At 47.9% G+C, this 26,794-nt stretch overlaps 2 protein-coding genes and 1 long non-coding RNA gene across 6 annotated transcripts; 1 reads left to right on the top strand and 2 right to left on the bottom strand.

Annotated features, from left to right (window-relative positions):
* Window positions 1-774: 774 nt before the first annotated feature.
* rrp12 (ribosomal RNA processing 12 homolog) lies at window positions 775-16,420 on the bottom strand. Its single transcript, XM_023824123.2, has 34 exons — window positions 15,917-16,420; window positions 15,065-15,288; window positions 14,890-14,973; window positions 13,952-14,028; window positions 13,719-13,824; window positions 13,500-13,616; window positions 13,220-13,358; window positions 12,993-13,120; window positions 11,757-11,855; window positions 11,532-11,623; window positions 11,321-11,432; window positions 11,126-11,244; window positions 10,443-10,557; window positions 10,159-10,301; window positions 9,896-10,017; window positions 9,749-9,813; window positions 9,450-9,612; window positions 9,135-9,289; window positions 8,947-9,014; window positions 8,752-8,845; window positions 8,512-8,670; window positions 8,343-8,423; window positions 8,127-8,232; window positions 7,916-8,023; window positions 4,520-4,677; window positions 4,327-4,418; window positions 3,957-4,115; window positions 3,685-3,851; window positions 3,236-3,346; window positions 3,086-3,135; window positions 2,799-2,871; window positions 2,612-2,679; window positions 2,404-2,486; window positions 775-1,679 (listed from the first exon to the last, which is right to left on the bottom strand). The coding sequence occupies exons 1-34, from the start codon at window positions 16,053-16,055 to the stop codon at window positions 1,577-1,579; spliced, it is 3,879 nt and encodes a 1,292-aa protein (XP_023679891.2). The 5' UTR covers window positions 16,056-16,420; the 3' UTR covers window positions 775-1,576.
* A 209-nt stretch (window positions 16,421-16,629) lies between these two features.
* Window positions 16,630-24,499, bottom strand: LOC111850347 (ubiquitin domain-containing protein 1-like). Of its 4 annotated transcripts, XM_023824134.2 has the most exons (4): window positions 24,357-24,499; window positions 23,667-23,798; window positions 19,123-19,350; window positions 16,630-18,544 (listed from the first exon to the last, which is right to left on the bottom strand). In XM_023824134.2, exons 2-4 carry the CDS (start codon window positions 23,740-23,742, stop codon window positions 18,162-18,164), a joined length of 687 nt encoding a protein of 228 aa, XP_023679902.1. In that variant the 5' UTR covers window positions 23,743-23,798; window positions 24,357-24,499; the 3' UTR covers window positions 16,630-18,161. The 4 variants fall into 4 exon arrangements, with proteins under 4 accessions (XP_023679902.1, XP_072565727.1, XP_023679903.1 ...); XM_072709626.1 differs by lacking the exons at window positions 23,667-23,798; window positions 24,357-24,499 and adding an exon at window positions 21,958-22,165; XM_023824135.2 differs by lacking the exons at window positions 23,667-23,798; window positions 24,357-24,499 and adding an exon at window positions 21,727-21,938.
* On the top strand, window positions 24,071-25,566 carry LOC140588180 (uncharacterized). The gene is made up of 3 exons (XR_011989481.1): window positions 24,071-24,258; window positions 24,422-24,549; window positions 25,521-25,566. It is a non-coding gene; the product is annotated as an uncharacterized lncRNA (long non-coding RNA).
* Window positions 25,567-26,794: the final 1,228 nt, after the last annotated feature.

Genomic DNA, 26,794 nt, shown 5'->3' with positions numbered 1-26,794 from the left:
GAAACTGAAACATGGTGTATGAGGTTGTCAATGAGTACTGGACTAGGACAAAAATCTGTCTGATAATTTAGCTATTAACTGGAAGAATACAAACTGGAGACGGATCTCCTAATACAGACGGATTAGCATCTGTGCCACATCCAGGACCATTCAGTGTAGCAGTCTGGTCGTTCTAATGCATACTGACAGGTACCCAGCCCCTTTGTTCCCTCTGATAATCATCGATCCTCCTCTGAATGCCTTAAACACTCCATGCCTGAATAGGTTCACATTTAAATGTGCTAGCAAGATCAGGGTATTGGGATAACCTTTAGGTCAGCTGTTCAAACCCAGATATGGGGACTCTTAAGCCAATCAGTTCTCTAATTAGTAATCTAATTAGAGAGCTGCAGTGAAAACCTGCATACTCAGCGGCCCTTTCTGGATAAGATTACCTCCCCTTGATCTAACGGGTCAAAATCAAAACAAGGTGCATTGCAATGTCTGACACCCAGCAAACTACAGCATATAAAATACAGGTATCCATTGACTTCCGCATTTGGAACCAGGACCACTTGTTGCAAGTCAATTTGGACATATCTCGTTATACAAGAGAGGCAAGACATTAAGGACAGTACTGTAATATATACACAGTACTGAAATAATAATGTACATATTAAACCACAACACTTAATAAAAAGAGACTGCACTTAAATTTCACAAAAAAATACAGCACAGATTGCACTAAAATCAAAAGATGCATGTGGTAGCAAACAGTGGGAGCTGAGGAAGAAGCAGTGGTGAAATACTTTATTGTACAATACAGCAAGTTTATTTTATATAATGAAATAGCACAGTACAGGTGCTTTATCTGTATGCTGTCTGCTTATAGTAGCTGTGCATTGTATATACATCACTGCATTCATACTGCATTACGAGCTTGATAAGGACAGTGGGTCATTATATGGCTGGCAGTCCTGCCCATTTTCCTGCACCTGTTACACTAAGTGATACACCCACTAATGTCCTATTACGTCCACTTTCAGGCATCTCTTGATCAGTGTATATTATTTAGACCTTGGACATAAATGCGATTGGACATTACTCGATAGGATGGATTAAGCCAACGGATACCTATATAAATATATACACTTACACTAATTATCTAATCCTGTGCAAGCCTGGAAAACATTAACCATCTACGTAAGTATTGCACATTGTGTAGAGAGTGTCCAATCTATATTAAAGCCAACTCGAAAGAAGTCAGACTTCAGTAAAGACTGTAAATTGGCAGCTGTAACATAAGCCGTAAATAATTACCAGATGAGTCATCCCCTTTCGGCAACATTTATTGATGTTCTTTCATGACACACAGAAGCTTTTTTTCAACTGTCAGCATCCGATCCAAACTGGATTCCCATTTCCTTCCTGTGGGATCCCACAGAAGACGGGCTGACCATCAGTCAACATGCCTTCAGCCGTGCAGGACAGGACCCTGTCCAGACCAAACCTCACGGTGCTGGTGTTGATAAAAATGTAAGGAACATGCAGCTGCAGCTCACACACAAACACACAGTCCACAGGGTCCAGAAAAAGGTCAGGCCTTCTTCTTCTTCTTCAGCTGACTCCGCCCAGACCGCGCCCCCTTCTGGGCACCTCGCACTATGCCTTTGAACTGGCCCTGCAGCTTGGCCCGTTTCCTGTCAAGAAGACCTCTGTCAATATGAGCACACAAGACCCACCCAGCCATAGAATACCACCAACCACAAACCCCAAACCTTGGGTGGCAGGTGAAGCCTGCTGGAAGAATTATAGGGATGAGCAAATGAAGCTTCATGAATGGTTTGCTGCATTTTTTGACCCCACTAGATGGTGCTCTTGGTTTGCTTTAGGGCAGGGGTCTCAAACTCCAGTCCTGGGGGGCCGCAGCCCTGTGTAGCTTAGTTCTTTCCCTGTTCCACCACAAATGATTCCGCTCAAAAGCTGTCTGGTAATTAGCACAAGGAGTTGAATCAGGTGTGTTAAATGAAGGTGAACCAAAAACTGTGTAGGGCTCCGGCCCCCCAGGACTGGAGTTTGAGACCCCTGCTTTAGGGCATGCTTTTATCCATTTATGAACACAGAGCACCATTTAGTGGGGTCAGAAAATACAGCAAATGGTTCATGAAGCTTCATTTGCACATCACTAGAGGATTACATTTTGCACCTAATCCAAAGACTGTGGATAAATTGCCTGCAAAAGCTTAGAAACACAACATTCTCCATGTGCCTCCCACAACAGTCAGAAACAACTTCAACACCTTCAATTCATAGCCTAACTGACAGCTGCCAAACTTTGAAACAGTTCAAAGTTTATTTATTTACTTTACTGAAACCAGAAAATCCTTAAACGTTGAGGCCAACATGGACAGGCGTCCATCATACCTGCGGTTCAGCTGGGCCTTTTTCAGAGGGACGTACGCATAGGGGTCACACTTGCCCTTCTTCGTGACGTCGCCTTTAGCTTTCTGAAACACGCCAAACACAAACTGTAAGATAAATGCAAGGGACACTGCTGTCCAGTGAAAACACTGAAGCTACCATCCAGGACCAGCAAATGGGGTTAGAGGACAGCAAACACCTCCAGTCTCACCTTGGCTTTGTACTCCCTGCCAAAGTTGTCCTTCCCAGATAAAGGTCGGTGGATCCCTGAGCCACCAGCTAAAAACGAGACCGTAAAACAAATGAGGGTCGAGCACAATGGATGCAAAAGAAACACTGACAGAGGAAGAGAGCAGCCAGAATGGGCCGGTAGCTGCCAGTTTGGTGGTTGTGTTTACCTTTATACTTCAGCTGCGGTTCCATTTCCTCATCAACGTCACCACTGCGAAATATCCTTTTCTGGGTCTTTTTCTGAAAAGAGTGAAGGACACGGACCTGAATACTGTCAGTGGCCATTTGTGCCACTCTGGGCTCTGCACCACACCTCTGCAGCCAAACAGCCCTTAAATGTTTATATCTTGTTAGTAGCATTAACAGGAAGTTGGGTGTACAACTCATTTATCCAGCATTACATATTTTTTGGCTTGCAAGTGGATTTTGGTGCCTCAGTGGTTTGCCGACTTACACTCTTGACCCCAGCTTCCTGCAGAATATCCTCCATTTCTCCATCACCACCTGCGGATGTGCATTTCACAGTCTGAGCAACTATGTTTCACAAACATGGCTGTGGTCTTTGCCATTGTTTACAGATTTACTTATAGAATCATGCAGTTACCATTCTTTTTATCACCATCATCCTCCTCTTCCTGAATGATCAGGCGTCCGTCTGATGTTGTTTTGAAGCCATGTTTGATCTTGGGGGCTTTTTGCAAATCTGGGTTTGTAGCTAAACCAAAAATGTAAAAGGCACAATCAGACAACATGTTTCAGATCAGAATAAAAACAACAGTGTAAATGCCAAAAACATATGTCAAAGGGTCTTAAATGTAAGCTCTGATTATTTGGTCTCCCCCTGATCTGTAGGTAAAAGCTAGACTAGATGGAGCTCTGTGTTCATAAAAGGGCTCAACGCAAACAAAGAGCTCCATCTAGTGGGGTCAAAAAATACAGCAAATGGTTCATGAAGCTTCATTTGCCCATCACTAGTAAAGGCCACCTCACAACAGTACTGCTGTTTTGTAAACAGGGGCTATGGCCCCTAGTGGCTGCACTAGGCATCCATACCTAGCACTCTCTGGGAGACTTTGGGATCCAGGAAGTTGAGGGGTTCGTCACCCTCGCCCTCCTTCAGCCAGGCCTGGCCTTTCTGCCTGACATTCTTTTTCTGTCCCTTCTTGGGCTTCTCATCCTCAGAATCCTCAGAGTCCGACTCTGCGAGAATCTCTTCAATGCTGAAGACGACATTAAGGCAGCATCCAGGTCAGATGATGGCCACGCCCATCAGTGAGTTAGCCCCGCCTCCATCACGTAGAGGTTCCGCCCCGTTTTGAACCAACCTCTCCCCTTTGGCCCGGGGTGTGTCCTCCTCACTGTCTGACCCCTCCTCCTCAGCCTTCTGCAGCAGTCGCCTCCTCTTAACCCGGGCCTCCGCCTTGCGTATGTTGGCCAGCACCTTGTGGTGCTCCACAGGCAACATGCTCCTCACCAGCTCGTACCTGAGCACAAACGCAAACACACACAGCTTCAGAGACCCCGCGGCATGCAGTGCTACTGATCACAGCACAAAACTTTCCAGACCAGTAAGACTAAAGAGCAGTAGTAGTGTAGGATACCAGCAGGGTCATGGCTACCTGTCTGCTATTCAGAACAGGAGTTTCTAATATAGTCCTTTTCTACAGCATCAGATGATGTGTCCTGTAACTTTACCCAAACTTGCGGATGAATTTGGTGAAAATGTTCTTTAGCTTCGTCCGGAAATGACGCCTGGTGTCGTCCTTGATGTTCCCAATTGCCTCCATCTGATAAGGTTGGAGAAGAAACAGCATGAGCCTGGTGGCCCTGGCACTGTGTGTGTGTGTGTGTGTGTGTGTGTGTGTCTCTGCCAGAGGGAGTGTCTTACCATAGTGGGCACGTGGCTGGCCAGGACCTTGACATCCATGATGAAGAGGATGACCTTGATGAAGCCCAGCGCTGCCTTCACTATCTCCCGGGTCCTGGAACCGAGCAGCAGGCAGACGTTGTGAAGCAGCTCCTCCATGACAGATACCTCCATGTTACCTGTGGAGCAGAGAACAGCCATTACACAGGATCTGGGCAGACGAGGACAGACAGACAGGACACAGGCAGGCAGAGAGACAGGACACAGGCAGGCAGAGAGACAGGACACAGGCAGGCAGGGAGACAGGACACAGGCAGGCAGAGAGACAGGACACAGGCAGGCAGGGAGACAGGACACAGGCAGGCAGGGAGACAGGACACAGGCAGGCAGAGAGACAGGACACAGGCAGGCAGAGAGACAGGACACAGGCAGGCAGGGAGACAGGACACAGGCAGGCAGGGAGACAGGACACAGGCAGGCAGAGAGACAGGACACAGGCAGGCAGGGAGACAGGACACAGGCAGGCAGGGAGACAGGACACAGGCAGGCAGAGAGACAGGACACAGGCAGGCAGAGAGACAGGACACAGGCAGGCAGGGAGACAGGACACAGGCAGGCAGGGAGACAGGACACAGGCAGGCAGAGAGACAGGACACAGGCAGGCAGAGAGACAGGACACAGGCAGGCAGGGAGACAGGACACAGGCAGGCAGGGAGACAGGACACAGGCAGGCAGGGAGACAGGACACAGGCAGGCAGAGAGACAGGACACAGGCAGGCAGGGAGACAGGACACAGGCAGGCAGGGAGACAGGACACAGGCAGGCAGAGAGACAGGACACAGGCAGGCAGAGAGACAGGACACAGGCAAGCAAAGAGACAGGACACAGGCAGGCAGAGAGACAGGACACAGGCAGGCAGAGAGACAGGACACAGGTAAGCAGAGAGACAGGACACAGGCAGGCAAAGAGACAGGACACAGGCAGGCAGAGAGACAGGACACAGGCAGGCAGAGAGACAGGACACAGGCAGGCAGAGAGACAGGACACAGGCAGGCAGAGAGACAGGACACAGGCAGGCAGAGAGACAGGACACAGGCAGGCAGAGAGACAGGACACAGGCAAGCAAAGAGACAGGACACAGGCAGGCAGAGAGACAGGACACAGGCAGGCAGAGAGACAGGACACAGGCAGGCAGAGAGACAGGACACAGGCAGGCAGAGAGACAGGACACAGGCAGGCAGAGAGACAGGACACAGGCAGGCAGAGAGACAGGACACAGGCAAGCAAAGAGACAGGACACAGGCAGGCAGAGAGACAGGACACAGGCAGGCAGAGAGACAGGACACAGGCAGGCAGAGAGACAGGACACAGGCAGGCAGAGAGACAGGACACAGGCAGGCAGAGAGACAGGACACAGGCAAGCAAAGAGACAGGACACAGGCAGGCAGAGAGACAGGACACAGGCAGGCAGAGAGACAGGACACAGGCAGGCAGAGAGACAGGACACAGGCAGGCAGAGACAGGACACAGGCAGGCAGAGAGACAGGACACAGGCAGGCAGAGAGACAGGACACAGGCAAGCAAAGAGACAGGACACAGGCAGGCAGAGAGACAGGACACAGGCAGGCAGAGAGACAGGACACAGGCAGGCAGAGAGACAGGACACAGGCAGGCAGGGAGACAGGACACAGGCAGGCAGAGAGACAGGACACAGGTAAGCAGAGAGACAGGACACAGGCAGGCAGAGAGACAGGACACAGGCAGGCAGAGAGACAGGACACAGGTAAGCAGGGAGACAGGACACAGGCAGGCAGAGAGACAGGACACAGGCAGGCAGAGAGACAGGACACAGGCAAGCAAAGAGACAGGACACAGGCAGGCAGAGAGACAGGACACAGGCAGGCAGAGAGACAGGACACAGGCAAGCAAAGAGACAGGACACAGGCAAGCAAAGAGACAGGACACAGGCAGGCAGAGAGACAGGACACAGGCAAGCAAAGAGACAGGACACAGGCAAGCAAAGAGACAGGACACAGGCAGGCAGAGAGACAGGACACAGGCAAGCAAAGAGACAGGACACAGGCAGGCAGAGAGACAGGACACAGGCAGGCAGAGAGACAGGACACAGGCAGGCAGAGAGACAGGACACAGGCAGGCAGGGAGACAGGACACAGGCAGGCAGAGAGACAGGACACAGGTAAGCAGAGAGACAGGACACAGGCAGGCAGAGAGACAGGACACAGGCAAGCAAAGAGACAGGACACAGGCAAGCAAAGAGACAGGACACAGGCAGGCAGAGAGACAGGACACAGGCAAGCAAAGAGACAGGACACAGGCAGGCAGAGAGACAGGACACAGGCAGGCAGAGAGACAGGACACAGGCAGGCAGAGAGACAGGACACAGGCAGGCAGAGAGACAGGACACAGGCAGGCAGAGAGACAGGACACAGGCAGGCAGAGAGACAGGACACAGGCAAGCAAAGAGACAGGACACAGGCAGGCAGAGAGACAGGACACAGGCAGGCAGAGAGACAGGACACAGGCAGGCAGAGAGACAGGACACAGGCAGGCAGGGAGACAGGACACAGGCAGGCAGAGAGACAGGACACAGGTAAGCAGAGAGACAGGACACAGGCAGGCAGAGAGACAGGACACAGGCAGGCAGAGAGACAGGACACAGGCAGGCAGAGAGACAGGACACAGGCAGGCAGGGAGACAGGACACAGGCAGGCAGAGAGACAGGACACAGGTAAGCAGAGAGACAGGACACAGGCAGGCAGAGAGACAGGACACAGGCAGGCAGAGAGACAGGACACAGGTAAGCAGGGAGACAGGACACAGGCAGGCAGAGAGACAGGACACAGGCAGGCAGAGAGACAGGACACAGGCAGGCAGGGAGACAGGACACAGGCAGGCAGAGAGACAGGACACAGGTAAGCAGAGAGACAGGACACAGGCAGGCAGAGAGACAGGACACAGGCAGGCAGAGAGACAGGACACAGGTAAGCAGGGAGACAGGACACAGGCAGGCAGAGAGACAGGACACAGGCAGGCAGAGAGACAGGACACAGGCAGGCAGGGAGACAGGACACAGGCAGGCAGAGAGACAGGACACAGGTAAGCAGAGAGACAGGACACAGGCAGGCAGAGAGACAGGACACAGGCAGGCAGAGAGACAGGACACAGGTAAGCAGAGAGACAGGACACAGGCAGGCAGAGAGACAGGACACAGGCAGGCAGAGAGACAGGACACAGGCAGGCAGAGAGACAGGACACAGGTAAGCAGAGAGACAGGACACAGGCAGGCAGAGAGACAGGACACAGGCAGGCAGAGAGACAGGAAACTGGCACAGACAGGCCGACAAAAGTGTCCCCCCTCCCTGACCACACAGCTACCCCACACTGTGCCCCCCTTACCATTAAACTCAAACACCAGTCGGGTCAGTGCCAGGACTGTGCAGCTGATCATGGTGACTGATCCTGTCAGGCCAGCGTAGACCAGACCCAGGTACTGCTGTATGGCCTCTGGGAGGGAAGCAGGCAGGGCAGAGAAACACGTCACATGACCTCATGTCAGCCAATACATACTGCAGCCTCACCGAGATGAGCCAGCACCATGCTGTTGTACCTTTAGAAGTATCGCAGAACTTAATGAAGAGCCGGCCGATCTCCACCAGCAGAGTGTAGGCATTCTTACGGGCCCCAACTGATACCTCCTTGGTGCAGATGATGACCTGAACAAAGGAGGACACAGAGTGGTGACTGATACAGCTGATATTACTGGACACAAGTCAAACATCTATGCTGTAACGATCCTGTGTCTGAACCCGGGGGGGGGACATACCTCGGGCAGGAGGGCAGCGATGAAGTCGCAATGCTCTGCGCTCAGCTGCTTCACTATGTGGATCAGGCACTTGAGTCTGGGCTGCAGGGGGTTAAAGAGCCAGCTCACATTTAAAAACAACCCCATCTGTCCTCCTCCAAAGCGTCCTCCTCCACCTTTGCAGGCTTACCCTCTTGGCGGGCGAGGCGGCGCTCTTCAGAGAATCCAACAGCGCCCTCTGTAGTTGTTCTAGGTTGGCCAGCACAAAGCTGCGGCAGGCCGCGCTGCTGCCGCCACACATCTCCTCCAGGACACGGTAGGCCTTCTTCTGCATCCCTGCCTCCTTACTCTGTGTGTGAAGAGGTGGACACATACATAGACAAATGCCCCTACAAAGAACACTACAAAAAAAACACTCAGAATGTCCTACCTCCAAATAGGGCCTGATGAGCTCATATGTGCTGCTCATTGTAGACTCGTCAACATAAGGCGCCATGACCACTACCAGGTCCATCACAGACAGCCTGAAGAAAGCACAGGTCTCCTTAACAGACAGTAACAGCTTGGATTGTGCTAAAGGTCGACACTCTAACCTCCTGTCAATTACCCCAGAAACTCCCATTACCTGGTGTATTCGGTGCTGTCGGGACTGACGACCTTCTCGCTGGCTTTCTGCAGAAATGCGTACACCATCTGCTGGCAGAAAGTGGCATTACAGCAGGGATACACATTCCAGGCTACTACTAGCCAAAAGGATGGCAAGCAGAAAGAAATGCCCAGAAAGCCTAAATCAAGGTGGATAGAGATGCTCACGGGCTGGTCAGCGATGGTCAGGAAGACCTTGATGGTCTCCAGGACAGCCATGCGGGGGGGCGCTGTCTCGCCTGGGGTGGGCTGTTGGCTGTACACGTTGAATAGAATTGGCAGGAAGTTCTTTGCAAAGTGAGCGACTTCGGCCTTTTCTTCCTCTGTAGGGAAAATGACCTCTGTTAAACATCACCATGAAGCTGGAAATCTACCATCTGCGACCAACAGAGGGCAGAGAGGTTAAGAACACGGACTGTAAACACCACAGCTCAATGTTAAACCAATAAGACCTGGATGAATGAAGCCCTTGCCCCCCCTCACCTGTGTGGCAGCTCTTGCTGATGAGGGTCCGCAGTGCCTGACACACGGTAGGCCGGATGTCGGGCCTCTCGTTGATAGCCATGCCCAGTGCCCTCGCCATGCCTCTGAAGGAGGGCACCAGGTCCGTGGGCTCGGTACAGAACCCAGGCAGCATGGTCCAAATCTACCACGAGAATGGACAATGGTCACGTGACTACTGCGGCCAGGCACAGAGCTCAGAACCGGACGTGTGATTGCCTTGTGATCACTGAACGGTGATTCTCAATGGATGGGAGTTCATTGAGAGTCCCAGACCTTACCTGCAGCTGCAGAGTCTGGTAGACTTTGGCCTCCAGTTTATGGTTGGCCTGTTCAAGCTCCTCAGCTTAAAAAAAAAAAAAGGGTATTCAGACACAAGCACTAACATGGCTAACGGCATATGACCGTCACGGCGTTGGCCAGCCCACCTCTCTGTCTGAGTGTGGCGGCCAGAGGCATGAAATAGGAGCTGAAGTAGGCCAGCTGGGTCCCTCTCACATGGTCACGGATCACAGGCACCAGCCAGCTCCGGGGAAAGTCCATGTTGTCGCTGAAACAGCCCAGAGGTAGGAAAAGGGCATCTTCATTCAAAAAACATGCATAAAAACTGCACATGACCAAAGACCTCCTGGAGAGGCTTTCAATGTGCTGTGCGGGACGCAGCCCTCTGACGCAGGCGACCCGGACTCACTCAGCGCCTGTGATCTGCAGGGGCGCAGCCCTCAGCACCACCTCTGGCCCCATGCTCTCCACAGCGCCCCCTACAGCCAGGTCCAGCTCCCCGCAGTAAGGGAAGCGAGGTGTGACCCGCAACTCACTCAGGGACTGCAGGCTCTGGTGAACGACACACGGGCATGAGAGTGTACAAATACACGTGTGCACGAGCACACACACACACACACACACACACACACACACACACACACACACACACACACACACACGAGAAAGAGAGAGATGGGGCTGGGTCATTACCTTTGCCATGATGGGATGTGCCTGTTTCCCAGCAACCCTGTAGAAGCACCCAAGAATCTGGAGAACAAACGGCCAGGAGGCATGGAAACGATAGCTGAGGCCCTCCTCCACCACGCTGAGGAGAAAAAGAGGCACGAAGCATGAGTGGGGGGGTCACAACGCGACCCCCCATTCCTAATGAAACACACAGGCTATAAGCAGTGGGCAGATATAAAATACAGTCTAGTTCCTCGTGTCCAATGCGGTTCTGGAGCCGGTGACAAGTTTTATCCCCAATCCGGAATTGGTTTCACGCGTTTCCACCATTATTTTTTGAAACCGGCAGAAATGCAGCTAGATTATCAAAAGGCACCAAATAGGAACCAGCCCAGCACCGGCTCCGTGTTGATGGAAATGAGGCACTGGACTCTTCAAGATGGAAGCCCAAATCATTAAACTGGAAGTTAAACCTGTCAAAAGCCTAGAGTGGAGGTACACATGTAGCATCCCTTAGAGCAGTGTTTCCCAACCCAGACCTCGGGGAACCCCAGACATTCCACATTTTTGCTCCCTCCCAGCTCCCAGCCAGTCAGCAACACCGAATACCTGGTACAGGTGCGCTGGGAGCTGAGAGGAAGCAAAAATGTGAAATGTCTGGGGTTCCCCGAGGTCTGGGTTGGGAAACACTGCCTTAGAGAAATTACCGGAACATCTTGCAGATGTAGGAGGCGTGACCAGTGGCGGAGGCGTGACCAGTGGCGGAGGCAGACGTAACAGAGCCAATATCCTCCATATACGGAGCGACACATTCCGTCAGCAGAGTCTATGGACGGAGAACAAGAGCATGTCACCCAGAGCACAGGCGGCACCAAACAGGGAGTAACTGAGCGTATGCTGACCTTCAGCATCTGCGTTGCCGTAGAGACGACCTGTGAATGAGGTGACAGGAGGCAGGACATGGCCGTGGAGAAGAGGCGGGGCAAGTGGCCTAAACACAGCTGGTTCTGCAAACTTCACAACAGAGAGAGAGACAGTTAACATCAAGATACAGAAATATAGACAGACCATTTTACGCTGGAACTTAAGGGTCATGGTGGACAGTCTGCTCACCTGCACAGGTGAATGTGGACCTTTTCCATAACAGTCAGCCAGGCCAGGAGAGGCTGGAGGTCATTCTCACTGGGAAGGTAATCATACAGGGCCTGGCAAAACACAGAGAATGCCAACTAGGTACTAGAATGCTTAACTGGTTACCCACAAAACCGGCGCAGAAAAAAACCCTAAAAAGTGTAAGAGTGTACTCCGAAAGCACCAATCTGATACTGCAGCGCTCACCGTGACGATCTGTCCGTTGAGCTCCGCCGTCATCGTTGAGGGGCGGGGCTTCCCACTGAAGAGGCTGTGGAAGGTCTGCATCGCTGCTGCTGTCACCAGCTTGAAGAGATAGGAGAGGGTAAATGATATGTGGGTGAAGGAGCAGGGGCATGGATATCCTGGCAGATTTACAGTGACCCTTGAATGTGTAAAATTATAAGGGGTGCGGGGTTACAGAATTTCTAGCAACACTCTTGGTAAGGACACAAAAGGCACTTTCACACTTCACTTCCCGAGCCTGGTCCCGGTTTACAAGTCCCTGGGCCGTCTAGACCGGGAACTTTGCAGCTTGTGGCCACTTTCGTGTGTCGCTCTCACACCACATAACAGGAACTGGGACCATTATGCTAAATAAGCATGGGAAGTGCAAAAAGCTCGTAGGTTAAACTTCACATGTAATTTTATACGAAACTACACTGCCACAACAAAAATGAGAGGATAAATAACTTTTGTTAGTTATTTGTCAATTATTGGCGGGATCGATTACTATCAAAATCAATATTTATATTTATATAATATATGATTCATATATATGATATATATATGAATATAATATATATGTTTATGATTCTTACTAAACCTGGCCAGCAGATCAATCTTTTGTATTCCACAGAATAAAAAATGATGTAACTTTATCCAGCTAATAAGCACTGGCACGATTCAACACAGGTACTAGCAATATCAGACAAAAGTAAATTTTCTGCATTTCATATGCAGAAATATAGAGACGCAAGCAAAAAAATATATATTAACTGACGCATTAAATGTAACTGAGGAACAGAAATTATTCCTTCTGCTCAATTTTTGCTCCCCTACTTCTCTTTTACCGCACTTCTGCATAACTTCCAAGTTAGCACTGGTGCTTGTGATCAATCAATCAGCAAGCTATCACTGTAAGCACCTCCCAGTAGTTTGCACTTCAATGAAAAGTACCTAGTCTGGAGCAGGTACTAAAAAAGGGGTTCCAGAACTGCCTCAGAGTAACTACAGTTGGGCCGAGTTCCTGTGGTGTGAACATGTCAAAAGTTCCTGGTTCCAGGAAAAAGTTCCTATGGTGTGAAAGGCCTAGAAACAGTCCTTCTGTGTACCAATGATAGATGGACGGGGAATACAGAATAAAAACAATGAAATAAAATAATAAAGACAAGTGCAGAAATGTGACATATGGCCAGGAGATGGCGGTGTAGGACCACTCACCACATGACTGAGCGTCATCACGCGGAGTAGCGTCTCACAGCACTGCTTCACAGCACTGACCGGAAGCCCAGTCACAATGTCCTTGAGCAGGCCCAGCACGTGCAGTGTAGTGGTGTCCTCTTTACTGCCTGATAAGACAACAAGACTCAACATAAGGCTGCGGCCCAAAAAAGTACTGCAGCCCAAACACAACAGGCTCGGAGCCCAACTCCCAGCACATCGCCCACCTCCTGCCTCCTCTATCTCTTTAACGCAGAACTTGGCCGTGTTCGTGGCCGCAGGGTGATGCGAGGGGGCGGAGTCTTTGAACAGGAAGTCACTCCCCTTCAGGATGGCACACACACCGTGCTGCGCAGCTTTACGCACCTGCACAAGGGAGAGGAGGCTCATTCTAGACAGAAGTATCATTCTTGAGGCTGTGCTTAGAATCAGCACGGTTCACTGACACTATGTTAAAAGTGCCCCGGTACCAGACCGGAGCATTATGGGAAATATGGGGACACTGGCCTTAGGTTTGGAGTGCACAGTGAAGCTCAGTAAACCGTGGTAGATGTGCATGGTGGAAGGATAAGCCCAGACGGAGAGGTCCTGTTTCCGCAGCAAGGTGGCCATACAGGACAGGACCTACATACGGACACACACAGGCCGACGCATCAGTACACCCGGGTCACAGCAAGCCGACCTTTCACATGAATCACCATGCTAGCCCCACCCAGGGACACATACCCAGCGCAGGGCTGAGGATGAATCTGCAGTAGTCTGGGAGGATATAACGTTCATGAAGGCCTTGGCTGTATCGGAAAACCTCTTCATCAGCACTGGACTCGGCACTCTGGGGAAGGACAGTCGTGAGAAAGTGGCAGGAGCTCCTAATGATTCTCAAATCCCTCTGGCGACACGGCGTCACACCATGAGCTCACTCCAGTGCGAAATTTCACAAAGCTCATGAGGATGCCCACCTTTTCAGGACCATGTTCAGCAGGTAGGCCACTGCAGCCAGAGACTCACTGGTCTCCACAGCCTCCAGGGTGGTCATCTGGCAGCACAGAGAAGCAAAAGGCTTGTTACACCACTGTAAAGCCTGAATTAAACGTCTTTGTCGAGTCTACGCTGTGACCCATACAAGTGGCCTATGCCATCGCGAGCATCTATACTTAAGCGTCGGTGTGTCTGTGTTGCTCAGCAATTACACGACCAAAACGCTAGGTGATATATATTTTTGGAAGATGCATTTATTGTCTTCCCTTCCTGCTATATATTTAATTGTTGAATCATGTAACTGAAAAAGGAAAAAAAACAAACATTTATAGAGTTCTGATTACATTTGTGATCCTCCGAACTTCCTATAGACAAATACGGAAAAATGATGAGCCACTACAAAGTCACTTTTTTGCATCTTCTAAAGTTACTATCTACTTTTTATTTTATTATTTTGTCTTGTAAAGTACAAATAAACTTAATTTAAGTAAGTGAAACTGGTGCTGCCATCCTGAGTGTTTTGCAGAGCTGCTGCTACGATGCCTGGGGTGAGTTATTTAATGCTATACAAATAATGCTTTTTATTTAATATTTTATGCTATATATTATTTAATATTTAATGCTACAAAAATTTAATTTAAGCATCATTATTCCCTCAACCATTCAAAAATGTAATGCTTCAGTTTCAATCAGCGATATAAGTACACCTGGATTGCACGCTTTCTTCAATCCCATAAAATAACAAACGCTACTAAGCAGACCAATTACAGTTCTTGCGGTCTGCATCACTGCTTTGGTGTAGAGTTCACAGCTATGCCGTACTTACAGCGTTGATTCACCAGACCCTGGGTGCTGTACCATCAGAGCCAAAGTACCCACAGCACATAAATGGAAAATCAGCGGGTACAAAAGCACTCACCAGAGCCGCAAAATACTCTGTCTCTGTTTCCTTCCCGCCCTGGGAACGGATAACCTCGGTGACTGCTGCCAGAACCGCACAAATCTGGGAGCCAGAAGACAGACACAAAGCCCAGCTGTTATGAGGGTCCCGTCACTCTCAGTTAGTGCTGATTTTCACTCGAATAGCCACAGACCTCCTTATGGGCCGCCGAGTTGGACTCCCAGAAACGTTGGACCTTGTGGAAGGTGAGGTTGGAACAGTCAGAAAGACCACTCAGGAAGGTCCCAGAGGTGCGCTCTGACAGACCTGGTTGTCCTATGGAGCAGGCATCTCCCAAGTCAGGCTCTGCCTTCTCCAGAGTTCCCGTCTGAAGCTCATTGTGGAGCTTAAGTGCATCCACAGTCAAATTGCTGTTTTCTGCAAAAACATCGAACCAGTTACGGAGTTAAATATCCAAACACATCACAATCTTTTTAATAGTGGTTTAAATGTGCACAAAAACAAATCCTTTGACAATACACGCAAATGACAACACGTCTATAGCGTTACGGAGGAACTTTCATTCCATATGACACGATCGATACTCAATATCACAAGCACAGATCTATGGGGAACGGGGGTTGGCCGAAAAAGAATTCAGCAAATAAAACTTACTTTATATTAGCACAAATGTCTCAGTGACACACTTAACATAAATACATCTAAAACAATGCTGACACACGAGACATATTACGTTTTGTTTTTCTCTGTTCCTTAGAAGAAACACATAAGGCTGTCGCGGTAAACGTTATTAATACGTTTCTTGATGGACGTAAATATTTTCCAAGCTTGTTACACAGTTATAATTAAATATAAGTATATTTTGAAACAGACATGTTGAACTTTTTTTTAATAGGTCAGGCTGAACGACAGCAACAACTATACAGAGAAACTCATAACGCAGGCAGCTTTCTGGGATCCGACCCCTTGCTGTGTACCCACTTGTGCGGCGCAGGCCCAGAGCACAGCGCTTTCCTCTAGAGCGCGTCCGTCTCCTTCAGCTTACCAGTCGGACGGCTAAAGAACCGGCTTCTCGCTGCCTGACGATGTCGGCTGATCTGCGGGTTGGAGTCGCTGCTGTGTCCCTTTTTCCATCGCTTCAGTTTCTGTGCGGTCCCAGACCGAAGTTTTCCGGATTTCACCATGATGCCTGGTGAAACTCGGATAGGTGAATGCTAGGATAACGGGGGAACAGCGCTGCGCGTGGACCATGCAGCCGGATTGTCGCGATGACTTTGACGTCACTGTGTGCCATATGCTGCCCTTTAATTCTCTGAGCCACACGGGGGCGCCACGTTATGTTTTTTTCTATCACGCCACACAGAACCTAAAGCGGACCGTGTGCCCCTTTTGTTAACAGACGATCATACAAAATTCTCAACAATTCACCGAGAACCAACAAATTTTACCGAAGGCCCCCCTCCACATCGCCCTTGGCCCCCTGCTGTGAGGTCCCTCCTACACAAGGAGCGCGTTTCCTTGCATCTACTTTTCGTCCTATTTTGTCTGTTCTTCTGGCTTAACTAGGTGAATTTCAAATTATTTTTAGGCGGCACAAATATTTAGAACGTGTGAAAATATTCAAATGTGGCCTAGCGCCTACAACACCGTAAATGGTAACAGGCCGTTAATAAAAGTACAATGTTATATTATAATAGTTTAAAACATGACTGAATCTGTTTAACATACATACTCACGTTCAAAAAACTACACATTAAATTTAGAAATAATCTTTTAATATTCCAGTTACATCCTTAAAGCATTCTAAACACACATGGTTGTATTCCTTTACATTTTGTCAAATGTCTGGAAACTGCCCATTGACCACCCTTTCACATCAAGGAAATAAAAGATCTACAATTTAAATTAAGCAATCTCTTTCCCTTAGTGGGTTTATCATAAAAAAGACACTACCTCAACACTTCATTCCACACACTGATGATAAAATCATGACCTTTAAGAGAAACATTTCGACACACTAACACAGGAATATGAAGTGATTATTTAATGTGAATTAAGCAGCAATGCAAATGTAGACTTAGTGTTCAGAAATGTGAAGACATGTATCGTTGTACCCACAGGACTGGACGGTTAAACAGAGGGACTCTACTTGTGGTCTGATATTCCACTTGGTTATTGAAGGATTTAATGAGACTGCTACATGCTTCAAATGTGCTATATGCTTACAGAACCACTATGTACAGTACTATTACATGACTTCAAAAATAATATCAAGTGCAATCTGTTCAAGGTATTAGGACTAGACTTGTAATGATTATGAATGTAGGTGGGCGGAAGTCCTTGACCTGCAATGCAGAGTCACGTGGAATCTGACGTACATTAATGTACATTAATGTACATTAATGTACATTAATGCCGATCTGCACACTCTACCATGTGCACTGACAGTTTTAAAGAAGTGCACTGTGAAGCTCACAGCAGAGGAAAGCAGAAGAGAACATCAGACAGTAATTCAGGAGATTCAGGGAAAACACAAGAAGTGTCACCGACACTTCATATAGATGGCTTGTCGTTTCAGCGGAATTACTGACTGCACTGGCGTGGTTTTGAAAGTGACTAATATCTCATAGATCTCCAAAGGCCAGGTGGCCCCAATGTTCCTTGATCCTTGGGGAATAGCAGCTAAGACATCGAGATATAAAACCATGGAGAACCGTGGAGAACTGTGGAGCAGAGAGGAGTGAATCCCCCAGAGCGACTGCATAGACATCCCTTCACTCATCTACCATACATCCCGAACCTGAATTGTTAGAGAAAGGGCTCAATAAGAAAAAGGCTTGGGAGTACTTTCTCCTTCCCTTCTTACACAGACAGTCGTGAACAACATCAGACTGCTCCAGCAGCCACCAGGAGTACATTCACATGCTTCCCTTTGAGATTAGCCAGCACCTGGGCCCCAGTGCTGCCTGCAGCCCACTGCCTCAGCCCTGGACTCCATCCGCTTCTCTGTCACCTGCTATTCTCTTGTTTTTGAACAAGCAGACACTTGGGGTATGCATCATAAATAAAATGGGAGGTCTCAGTACACACAGTCCCTGAGAGACTAAGGGGACAACTGGCCTGCATAGCGTGTGGGATTCCATCCCAGTGCAGTTTCTCAGAAAATTCCGAAGCAGTTTGCTTGTCCCTGGTAGCTCCACCATTTAACCTGTGCAATGTGCCCCCAAGAAAAAAGCACCACAGCCAGTCAGCCAGGAGGATCCCCCTAACCCAACCCAATCTACCCGAGCTCATTTGGGAACAGTGGGTTGGCTCACGATGACCTGGATAACAAAGTCCTTCTGAATCTTGGTGTCCTGCAGGCGAGTCTTGTCTGTGAGCAGTTTGCCCGAGAAGAACCAGCGCTGGTGAGCAACGCTGATGTCCTCCTGGGCCTGCAGAAGCTTCTTCAGCTGGCCAATGGTGTTGGCCATGCTGGCAGTGAGCCGCAGGTCCCGGCCTGTGGAGAGGCGCACCTTCAGCTGGAACTCCTTCTTGTGGGTGACCTGTGGCTCGGGCTGCTCCACCACTTCCTCCTCACAGCGCTCTGAGATCAAGTTGACAGGAGGCGCCAAGCAGTATGCTGGCAACTGGTAACGGTTACCCAGCTCATCGTAGCACTCGGAGAGAGACCCTACATGATGAACCGGCAAGACACAGGAGTTTAGCTTGGTATGGACATAAGGGATTATTAACCAATAGGGTTGTAAAATTCTGGGAATTTTCAAAGTTGGAAACTTTCCATGGGAAATATATGGGAATTAATGAGAATAAACTGGAAATCTGCAAAAATACAGGTTAGCCTATAAAAGGGAACTTAAATATAGTTGGAAAAAAATTGATGTCAAGTAAATAAAAGATCTACAATAGTGATATCATTGTGTAAACAAATGCTTCTGAGTAATTATGTGTGCATAAAACACTTAAAAATAAGCATCTGGATCAAGACACACTGCTAATAAGTCATATTCTATGTTTCATTATTCATAGTTTGCTTTCTTTGCCATATCTGACAGCCCGCACACAGTTCAATATTTCCAAAATTCCCCAGCTTAACTTTCCATAGAAAGTTTCAGGAAATTTACTGAATATTTCTGCCCCTTTGCAGCTCTACTTCTCATGGAAAGTTTCTGGAAAGTTTGTGCCCCTTTGCAATCCTATTAGCCAAACACATCATGTGAAAGCAAACTATGGGCTGACTCCGCTCCCTACCATGCGGCAGTGTGATGCTAGCTCCATCCACGATGGCCTGGGCCAGCTCGTGGTCATTGCTCTCCAGGGCTATCGCTGCCGCCCTCAGTGCATCCCAGATCTCCTTGCGGCCCTCGAAGGCCGGCGCCGTGTCCCAGAACTCATCCCGCTTGCTGCGCAGCTGGCCCTCAGTCATGGGGAACTCACTCTTCCATTTGGGCTTCTCCTTCTTCAGGGGCTCGTTGCGTCCTGTATGGAACCACAGCCAAGCAGTTTGGTCACCAGCAAACATACGGGCAGTCACAGGTGGAATCATAGCTAAGCAGTGACAGGACAGGAAAGCACAGGCCCTTTAATGCACCTGGATAAGGGGTAAGGGCTGAATGTTTGGGTGATGCTCATTCATTACTGGGGTGGACCCCGAGAAGGCGTTGCTCACGCTGTGCGAGCCTATAGCATCCTGTCTGGTGGCCAAGCTATGCATGCATTCATGGCTACATCATGCATTCCTGGCTACATCATGCATTCCCGACTATAGCATGCATTCCTGGTGAATGATGAACAAAGCTGCTGGTTTTGCAGTTATCTGGTCTTATATTTAGTGACTAATTCACACCTGGCACACAATGCCTTGAGAATTACAGTTATATAGCTGCTGACCCTGTAACCCATTTGGAGAATTTGGTGCAGTACTCAAGCTGTGCTGAGCCACCCCACTGTTTCAGATGATAGTCATTTACAACATATTAGTGATTATATTAAATATAGACTAAAACAGCTGATTATTGTAGGGCTAGTGTCAGTCACTATGTTCAGCTCCATTAATGAAGACTTTTTCAGTACATTCTAGTGATATTTAAGCTGATAATTAAATTACATCCTAAAAGACACAATAGTTTCCCTTCCTGTTATCTGAAACTCATTGATACTCTTGTGGTTACTTCTGACTAACGGAAAGCTCTACTCCCCCACAGCCCCACCCTCCAGCCCATGACAGGGAGCTCACTGTGTACAAACACTGGGCACGGTCTGCTCCACCCTCTCTAATCTCTGCTGCCATGGCAACCATCCATCCCAGGCATTGGTGAAAAAGACCTATTTATAGCACAGAAGATTACAGACAGTAATCAGGCACCACGGGATTTTCCACCATCTCCTAAAATGTCAAGGAATTCAGGGAAGGGCATGAAGCCACTGGAAGGAAGTGACTTTGTCTAGCTACTGAAAACCCAAAAAGCCAAGAGTGTTCCTCAGCCTGCACCTAGCAGACCAGACAAATACAGGCTTCTTCCCCTGAGCAGACCAGCCATCAATAAAGCACCTGCTAGTCCAGTCCCACAGATTACATTTTTTTAAGTCTGCAGGGAAAACACAGGCCATACACAAACTCACTAAACCATTGTTTCACAATCCATTCCTCGGAGACCCACAGGCAGTTCACATTTTTGCTCCCTCCCCAGGTCTTGGTAGGGAGCATAAATGTGGACCGGGTATGGGTCCCAGAGGACTGGGTTGGGAAACACTGCACTAAACTAACAAGTAAACATTACTCAGGCTGGGAGTGTGATGGAACACAGAACCAAATGATTCAAAAGGCATGTATGTATGTTTGTGTGCTCTTATTGCCATGGAAGCCATACTGAAAGGCCAATCAACACTCCTGAGTAACCTGATAAAATACCTGTCACCATGACGGAACAGGCTATTACGCTGAAGCTGACTATCGATGTGAAGGTAGCCTGCGCCTCCACAAACTCCTGCAGAAGCATCCAGTCATTCATGCATCACTAGGCCCCACCCAATCCATGGAGTTACCACATGCCTCCATCTCCTCAAGCAGCCACTCAGACAGCGAGCACTGCTATCGACACGCCACAAACAGCATCTACCATTAACTCTGTGTGTCTGAGACTCTTCTGCAGTCACGAAGCACAAATATCCCTTTTCTGTCACCGGCACGCATTGACCAACCAGCTTAACAGAGCTCTACTAAACCAGGGAAGAACCCCCACCGCTGGCACTGTTCACGTTTTTCTGACACCCTGATATACTTAGTCGAGTTAAAATAATGCAAATAAAAACAGGATAGTCGCTAACCAAGGAAAGTGAGAGGACTGCCAGGCCGGTTCTCATTGTAACTGAACGCAATTGTTTCTATTACGCAAAGAATCAGCCACAACCCAGCCATGGGCTCCCTGGTGACCCAGCCTAGCAAAGGCCACCCACCAAAGTCACTTCACATGCAAAGGGATGGAAGTTTCCATGTGCCCCGGGCGACACGGAAGAGCGTTCCGCCCCAAGGTTAAAGTTAAACAAACGGACACTCTGTCACTCAGCCCCTGGCTCTGACCCAGCAGACTGAGGAGATCTTTGAAGCTGCACTGTACATGCTACTCCACAATGAGCACCCCACCCAAACTGCACCAGCACGAGGGCCTGGAAGAGCTAGACAGACTGGAATACAGACTGCCCCAGCAAATGAAAGACCACAGAGCAAGCATGACTACTACAAGAGACCAGGTATCAATACCTTGGCCAGGTTATAGATCATCAGAATAACCAGCCTCAACTCCTAATGCGTCACACTTACCGACAAAGTAACACCACCAACACCAGATCACTTACTTTTCAGCACAACGCCAATGGTGGGACTGTAGCTCCCAGAATGGCTGACACCCATCACGATGTTCCGTAAGCAGGCAGCAGCTAAAATCCCAGTACTGCTGAAAGTGACATCCAACCGCTCCACTCCAACCACCAGGTTATAAAGCTGTCCTCACCCAAAATAAATTTACTGTAAACAGCTATTAAATCTGAAAATAGCTTACAGAGAATTCCCTGAACAGTAGGACATACCTTCTGGATCGAAGAAGTGGTAATGGTACCCTAACTCTCGGAACTACAGAGCTAGAACCCCACAATCACTCTTGCAAGTGTGCTTGAACCCAGTGACATTTGAAAAGAGGCCACAGAAATAGATCAATTTAAGCACCCGGCTGCACTGCCTATTCAGCAGACACAGTTAAACCTGCCTGCGCTTGGAGGAGCCCTGATCCCATTAGCCACACCTCAAACCAAGTGTCAAAAAAAAATCTCATGGTTGTAAAGCCTGGACACAGGTCATGGTGACCCTGAGCAAGCACTGTTCATTCACAACCAGGTTATATCAGCAAAGGAACACGGCGCACAGCAATGAGGAAAAAGGGGAATAATAATAAACAATAATGATTCCCCAAATCAAATGACATGTGGGAAACAGGGTATATAGTAGGTTTGAGTGGTATCTAATTATTCAAACTGTCAAATGGTATTGTGATGTTATTTTCAGAGGCAACACTATTCTGGTACGACGCAATCTTGGCAATAAAATTTGCTGATGGCGGGGATGGGGGGGGGGGGGGGGGTGTTGGGGCCTCAAATGATACATTTCAATTTATAGCTTTCAGATTTAAAGATACCACAAAATACCATATTACCTTCATACCACCCAATCAGAGTTTATACTCGGGCTGGGCAATTAATCAGATTTAAATTTTAATTGTGATTTTGGCTACCAAAGATTATTGTGCCGCATCTCTTTTTGCAATGATGTTGCCCTTTTGTCTTGTGTTAGAAATCCAGCACACACCTTTCCAGGCCCTTTTCTTCTCAGTTGAATTATATTTAAAGTTGAAAGTAATCCACTGTTAAAAAGACTTTAAAAAAAAAAAAAAAAAAAAATGCAATAAACGCATGATATTTCCAAGGTCAATGAGTAACCGTGATCTCAATATTGACAACAATCATGATTATGATTTTTGTCATAATTGAGCAGCTCTAGTTGCTAGGGATTTTCAAATTAAAGAGATTGTGGCTGCAGTTAATTTTATCCTGGTTTACATATCCAACTCTGATAGCCAAATTATGCAATATTATAATTATGAACTTTAGTAATGACTACTTCTCATAAACAGTACAAAGGGGAAAAAAACAATCCATCTTTTAAACACTTATCAACTACAGGGGTGGAGCCTATGCCCAGCAGCACAGGGCACAAGGCAGAGATGCACCCTGGGCATGATGCCAGTCTATTGTATACAGGGCACCTTCACACAATCAGTCAAACTCTATGTTACACAGTCTAAATGCATGTCACCGGACTACAGAAGGAAATCTGCACAATACAGGAAGATCATGGGCTTTAAAACCCCTAATCCGAGAGATGTTAGGCCACACCCACTGTGCTAGCTTACTTCTGGGGGAAAAAAACCAATGCAAGAAATATACCAGCCATCCAGCATGGTGAGCACCAGTTTTAGGTATATCAGAACGTAGTCATTCTTACTAGTGAAGACTGGTTAACAGTGTTAACAAAGAGGCATATACTGTAACATGTCAAGAGATCATGAGTACCATAACTTCAGTACCTTTAAATTCTGTGTGAAGGGACAGAACATCTAACTTACTTGGTAATTAACACAGAGGTTTCCTAATCTCACGGAGGGATGTGAACCCCCAACGGCAACACATAAGCCTGGAAAATTTACCACCAGGCCATCGACCTACGAGGCACGGCTGAAGCTTACCTCCCCCCTTCCTCCCATTTCTTCTACCGGTCCTGGATGATCTGTTCCCACCTTCTCTTCCAATACAACCTCCCATGGTTGTCAGATGAGGTGGATCCCAATCAGCATCTCAATCAGCCATGAAAGCCACACCTATTTCGGGTGATCAATCAGCCAGACCTTAAAATATTGTCATGAATCGCGCAAAGTGACACTGAACTACTTATACCTGCAGCCGACATAACAGCCAAGCCAGCAGATAATAAATAAAGCCACTTATTACCAGCACACGATTCTTACTTAGCTGACTTTTTTTCTAAACAAAAGATCAGCGATGCGGCTTCGTGTTGGTGGCTAATAATCTGTTTGCTGGCTAATTATTGCACTCCGGGGTGATGTACTTATTTCACTTGTGCACACAGCACGAACACAGCCGCTGCTGTCAGGTCGCGCGCTCTGTACATCAGCCGGCGGTCACATCTGCAGAGATGTGCGGGGGTGCAAAGCGCTGCGTAGGGGGCAAAGCTAACGTGCATTACACAGCTTATCGGCATCGTCAACCTAACTTTCGCCCTAACAGCTTTCTCGAGGATCTACCTTAATTCCCAAAAAGGTAGGTTAGCTGGAAAAGTTCGCCTTCCCGGAGACCGACATACGGCTCGCGGGCAGGCAGTCTGCTTCATGTTATTGTCCGCAAAATGTAATATGTACCTGGACGAGCGTAGAAGTCCATCTTTTGTGGGATTTTCACTCTTTCCCTGCTTCTCTCCATCCAGGCTCCCGTTCCTTTTCCTTCCTGGTGGGGGGGGGGGGCTTCGAAGCGCGCATGCGCAAGACCAGTCAAGGTGTTGACTACGGATCACCGACACAATTACGCACGTCATAGGGGGCACGTTTAGCACAGGTCAGTGTCACTTTAGCGCAATAACAAGTACAGGGTAAGCCGTTGCACAGTGCCGGACCCAGTTTGCATTTAGAACCACAAATGGTGAATTGTTTTAAAAAGGGCACCTCTAGCCAGGTTTTCGGTAGATTAAACTGCAAAATAGTGTTCCACTCCCATTTGCTCAGGAAGAATAATATAATATAAATGTATAAAAAGTTAATTTCACCACTTAGGGTGAAGATTATAGAGCATCACATGGACGTGGTATTCTATATAATTATTCACATGTAATTGTGTCGTAAAAAATACTTCAGAAAATAAGGGCTTCTTATGCGATGTCAGGCAAAGAAAAACTTTACACGTTATGTTATACTGTTCATTTCACTGTGATGAGAGACTGACAGGTGTTTGTTCCGTAAAACTGTACACGTTTGAATAACACAGGCAGGCATGCACACACACACACACAACTTCTTAATTTGTTTTTATACCATAAATCATTAACAGACCTATTGATTCAATTTGACTTTAAGGACTTATATGACCTGTCCCATGCATGGAGGTGTGTTAATCAGACAAGAGATAACCTGAAACCTTTCCTCCATAATCCTGACAAAAATTTCTCATGTCCAACTTTTTCCTGAGCTGCATGTAAACTAAGAATGAATTTTAGTCCTTTCACATGTATGGAATGTTATTACTGATCAACTGTCTGGATATACAGGGGTTAGACAATGAAACAAACACTGCCCAAAATAATGATCACACCTATATATAAGAGGCCTGGTGGCCAGTAACCAGAGACTGAAGGTTGAATTAGCAAAGCAGTAGCACAGCCTCACATAAAATATTGCAAATCCACACAACATTTGGGAGACATATCAGAGTTCAAATAGGACAAATTGTTGGTGTATCCGGGGTAATGTCGGCATGCCACCAGGAAGGATGGACCACATCCAACGGGCGTAACTGTGTGTTTACTTCCACAGATGCAAGAGGAAGCTGTCTGACAGGGAGGTCCGGGTACTAACCTGGTATGTATCCAAAACACAAAACAACAGCTGCCCAACTCGTTGCAGAATTAAATATGCACCTCATCACCCATTTCCACTAAAATTGTTTGTTGGGAACTCCACAGGGTCAGTATTCATGCTCAGGCTATAGCCAAACCTGGTCACTCGTGCCGATGCTAAACATCGGTTTCAATGGTGCCAGCAGTGCCATCTTGGACTGTGGACAATGTGAAACATGTATTGTTCTCTGATGAATCCACGTTCACCCTCTTTGGCACACCTGGGAGACGTAGTGGAAAAGCCCCCCAGAGACTTACCACCCAGACTGTTGCGTACCCAGAGTGCAGAACAGGGGTGGATCAGTGATGATTTGGACTGCAATATCATGGCATTCCCTAGGCCCACTACTTGTTCTAGATGGATGCGTCACAGCCAAGGACTACTGAACCATTCTGGAGGACCATGTTCACCCAGTGGTTCAAACATTGTACCCTGATGGTGGTTTCATGTATCAGGATGATAATGCACAAATACACACAGCAAGGCTGGTGACAGTAGTTTGATGAAAGTGGAGTTGAACATCTCACACATTCTGCACAGTCACTGGATCTGAACATTATTGAGCCACTTTGGGGTGTTTAGGAGGAGCAAGTCAGGAAACATTTTCCTCCACCAGCATCACGCAGCAACCTGGCCACTGTTCTGCAGGAGGAATGGCTCACAATCCCTCTGGCGGCTGTGCAGGACTTCTACCTGTCATTCTCAGAATGAACTGATGCTGTACTGGCCACAGAAGGAGGCCCAACACCATTCTAATAAATTATTATAGTCTAAACCCAGTAGTTTCATTGTCTGAATGGACTGAAGTATTGCTTAAGTGTCACAGGAGTGTGTACACTGCCCTCTGCTGGTCTATCCACACAAAACACGGATTCAGCAAATTCATAATCATAGACATGTAAATAACACCTGGTAAAGTTCTGATCCCACATTAATACTTATTGGAATGTTTGCCTGTGGAAGGTGGTAGTTCAGTTGGTGCTGTATTCAGTCTTGCATTGTTAGAAAGGCTACATTTCAATCCAAACTGGAGAATACCAAAGCTGTGATAAATGAGTATATGGTACCCATATGCAGCTTGTCCAGCAGCATAGGTGCCATTTGAGCGGCTGGCTGTCTACAGACAAGCTACTATTTCAAATAATCCTCCAGTTTCCATCAATTAGTTTAATATTTTTTACAAATACAGC

Source organism: Paramormyrops kingsleyae, chromosome 3 (assembly GCF_048594095.1).
Source record: "Paramormyrops kingsleyae isolate MSU_618 chromosome 3, PKINGS_0.4, whole genome shotgun sequence".
In the NCBI taxonomy this organism is placed as follows: Eukaryota; Metazoa; Chordata; class Actinopteri; order Osteoglossiformes; family Mormyridae; genus Paramormyrops; species Paramormyrops kingsleyae.
This window is presented reverse-complemented; position numbering and strand designations above follow the sequence as displayed.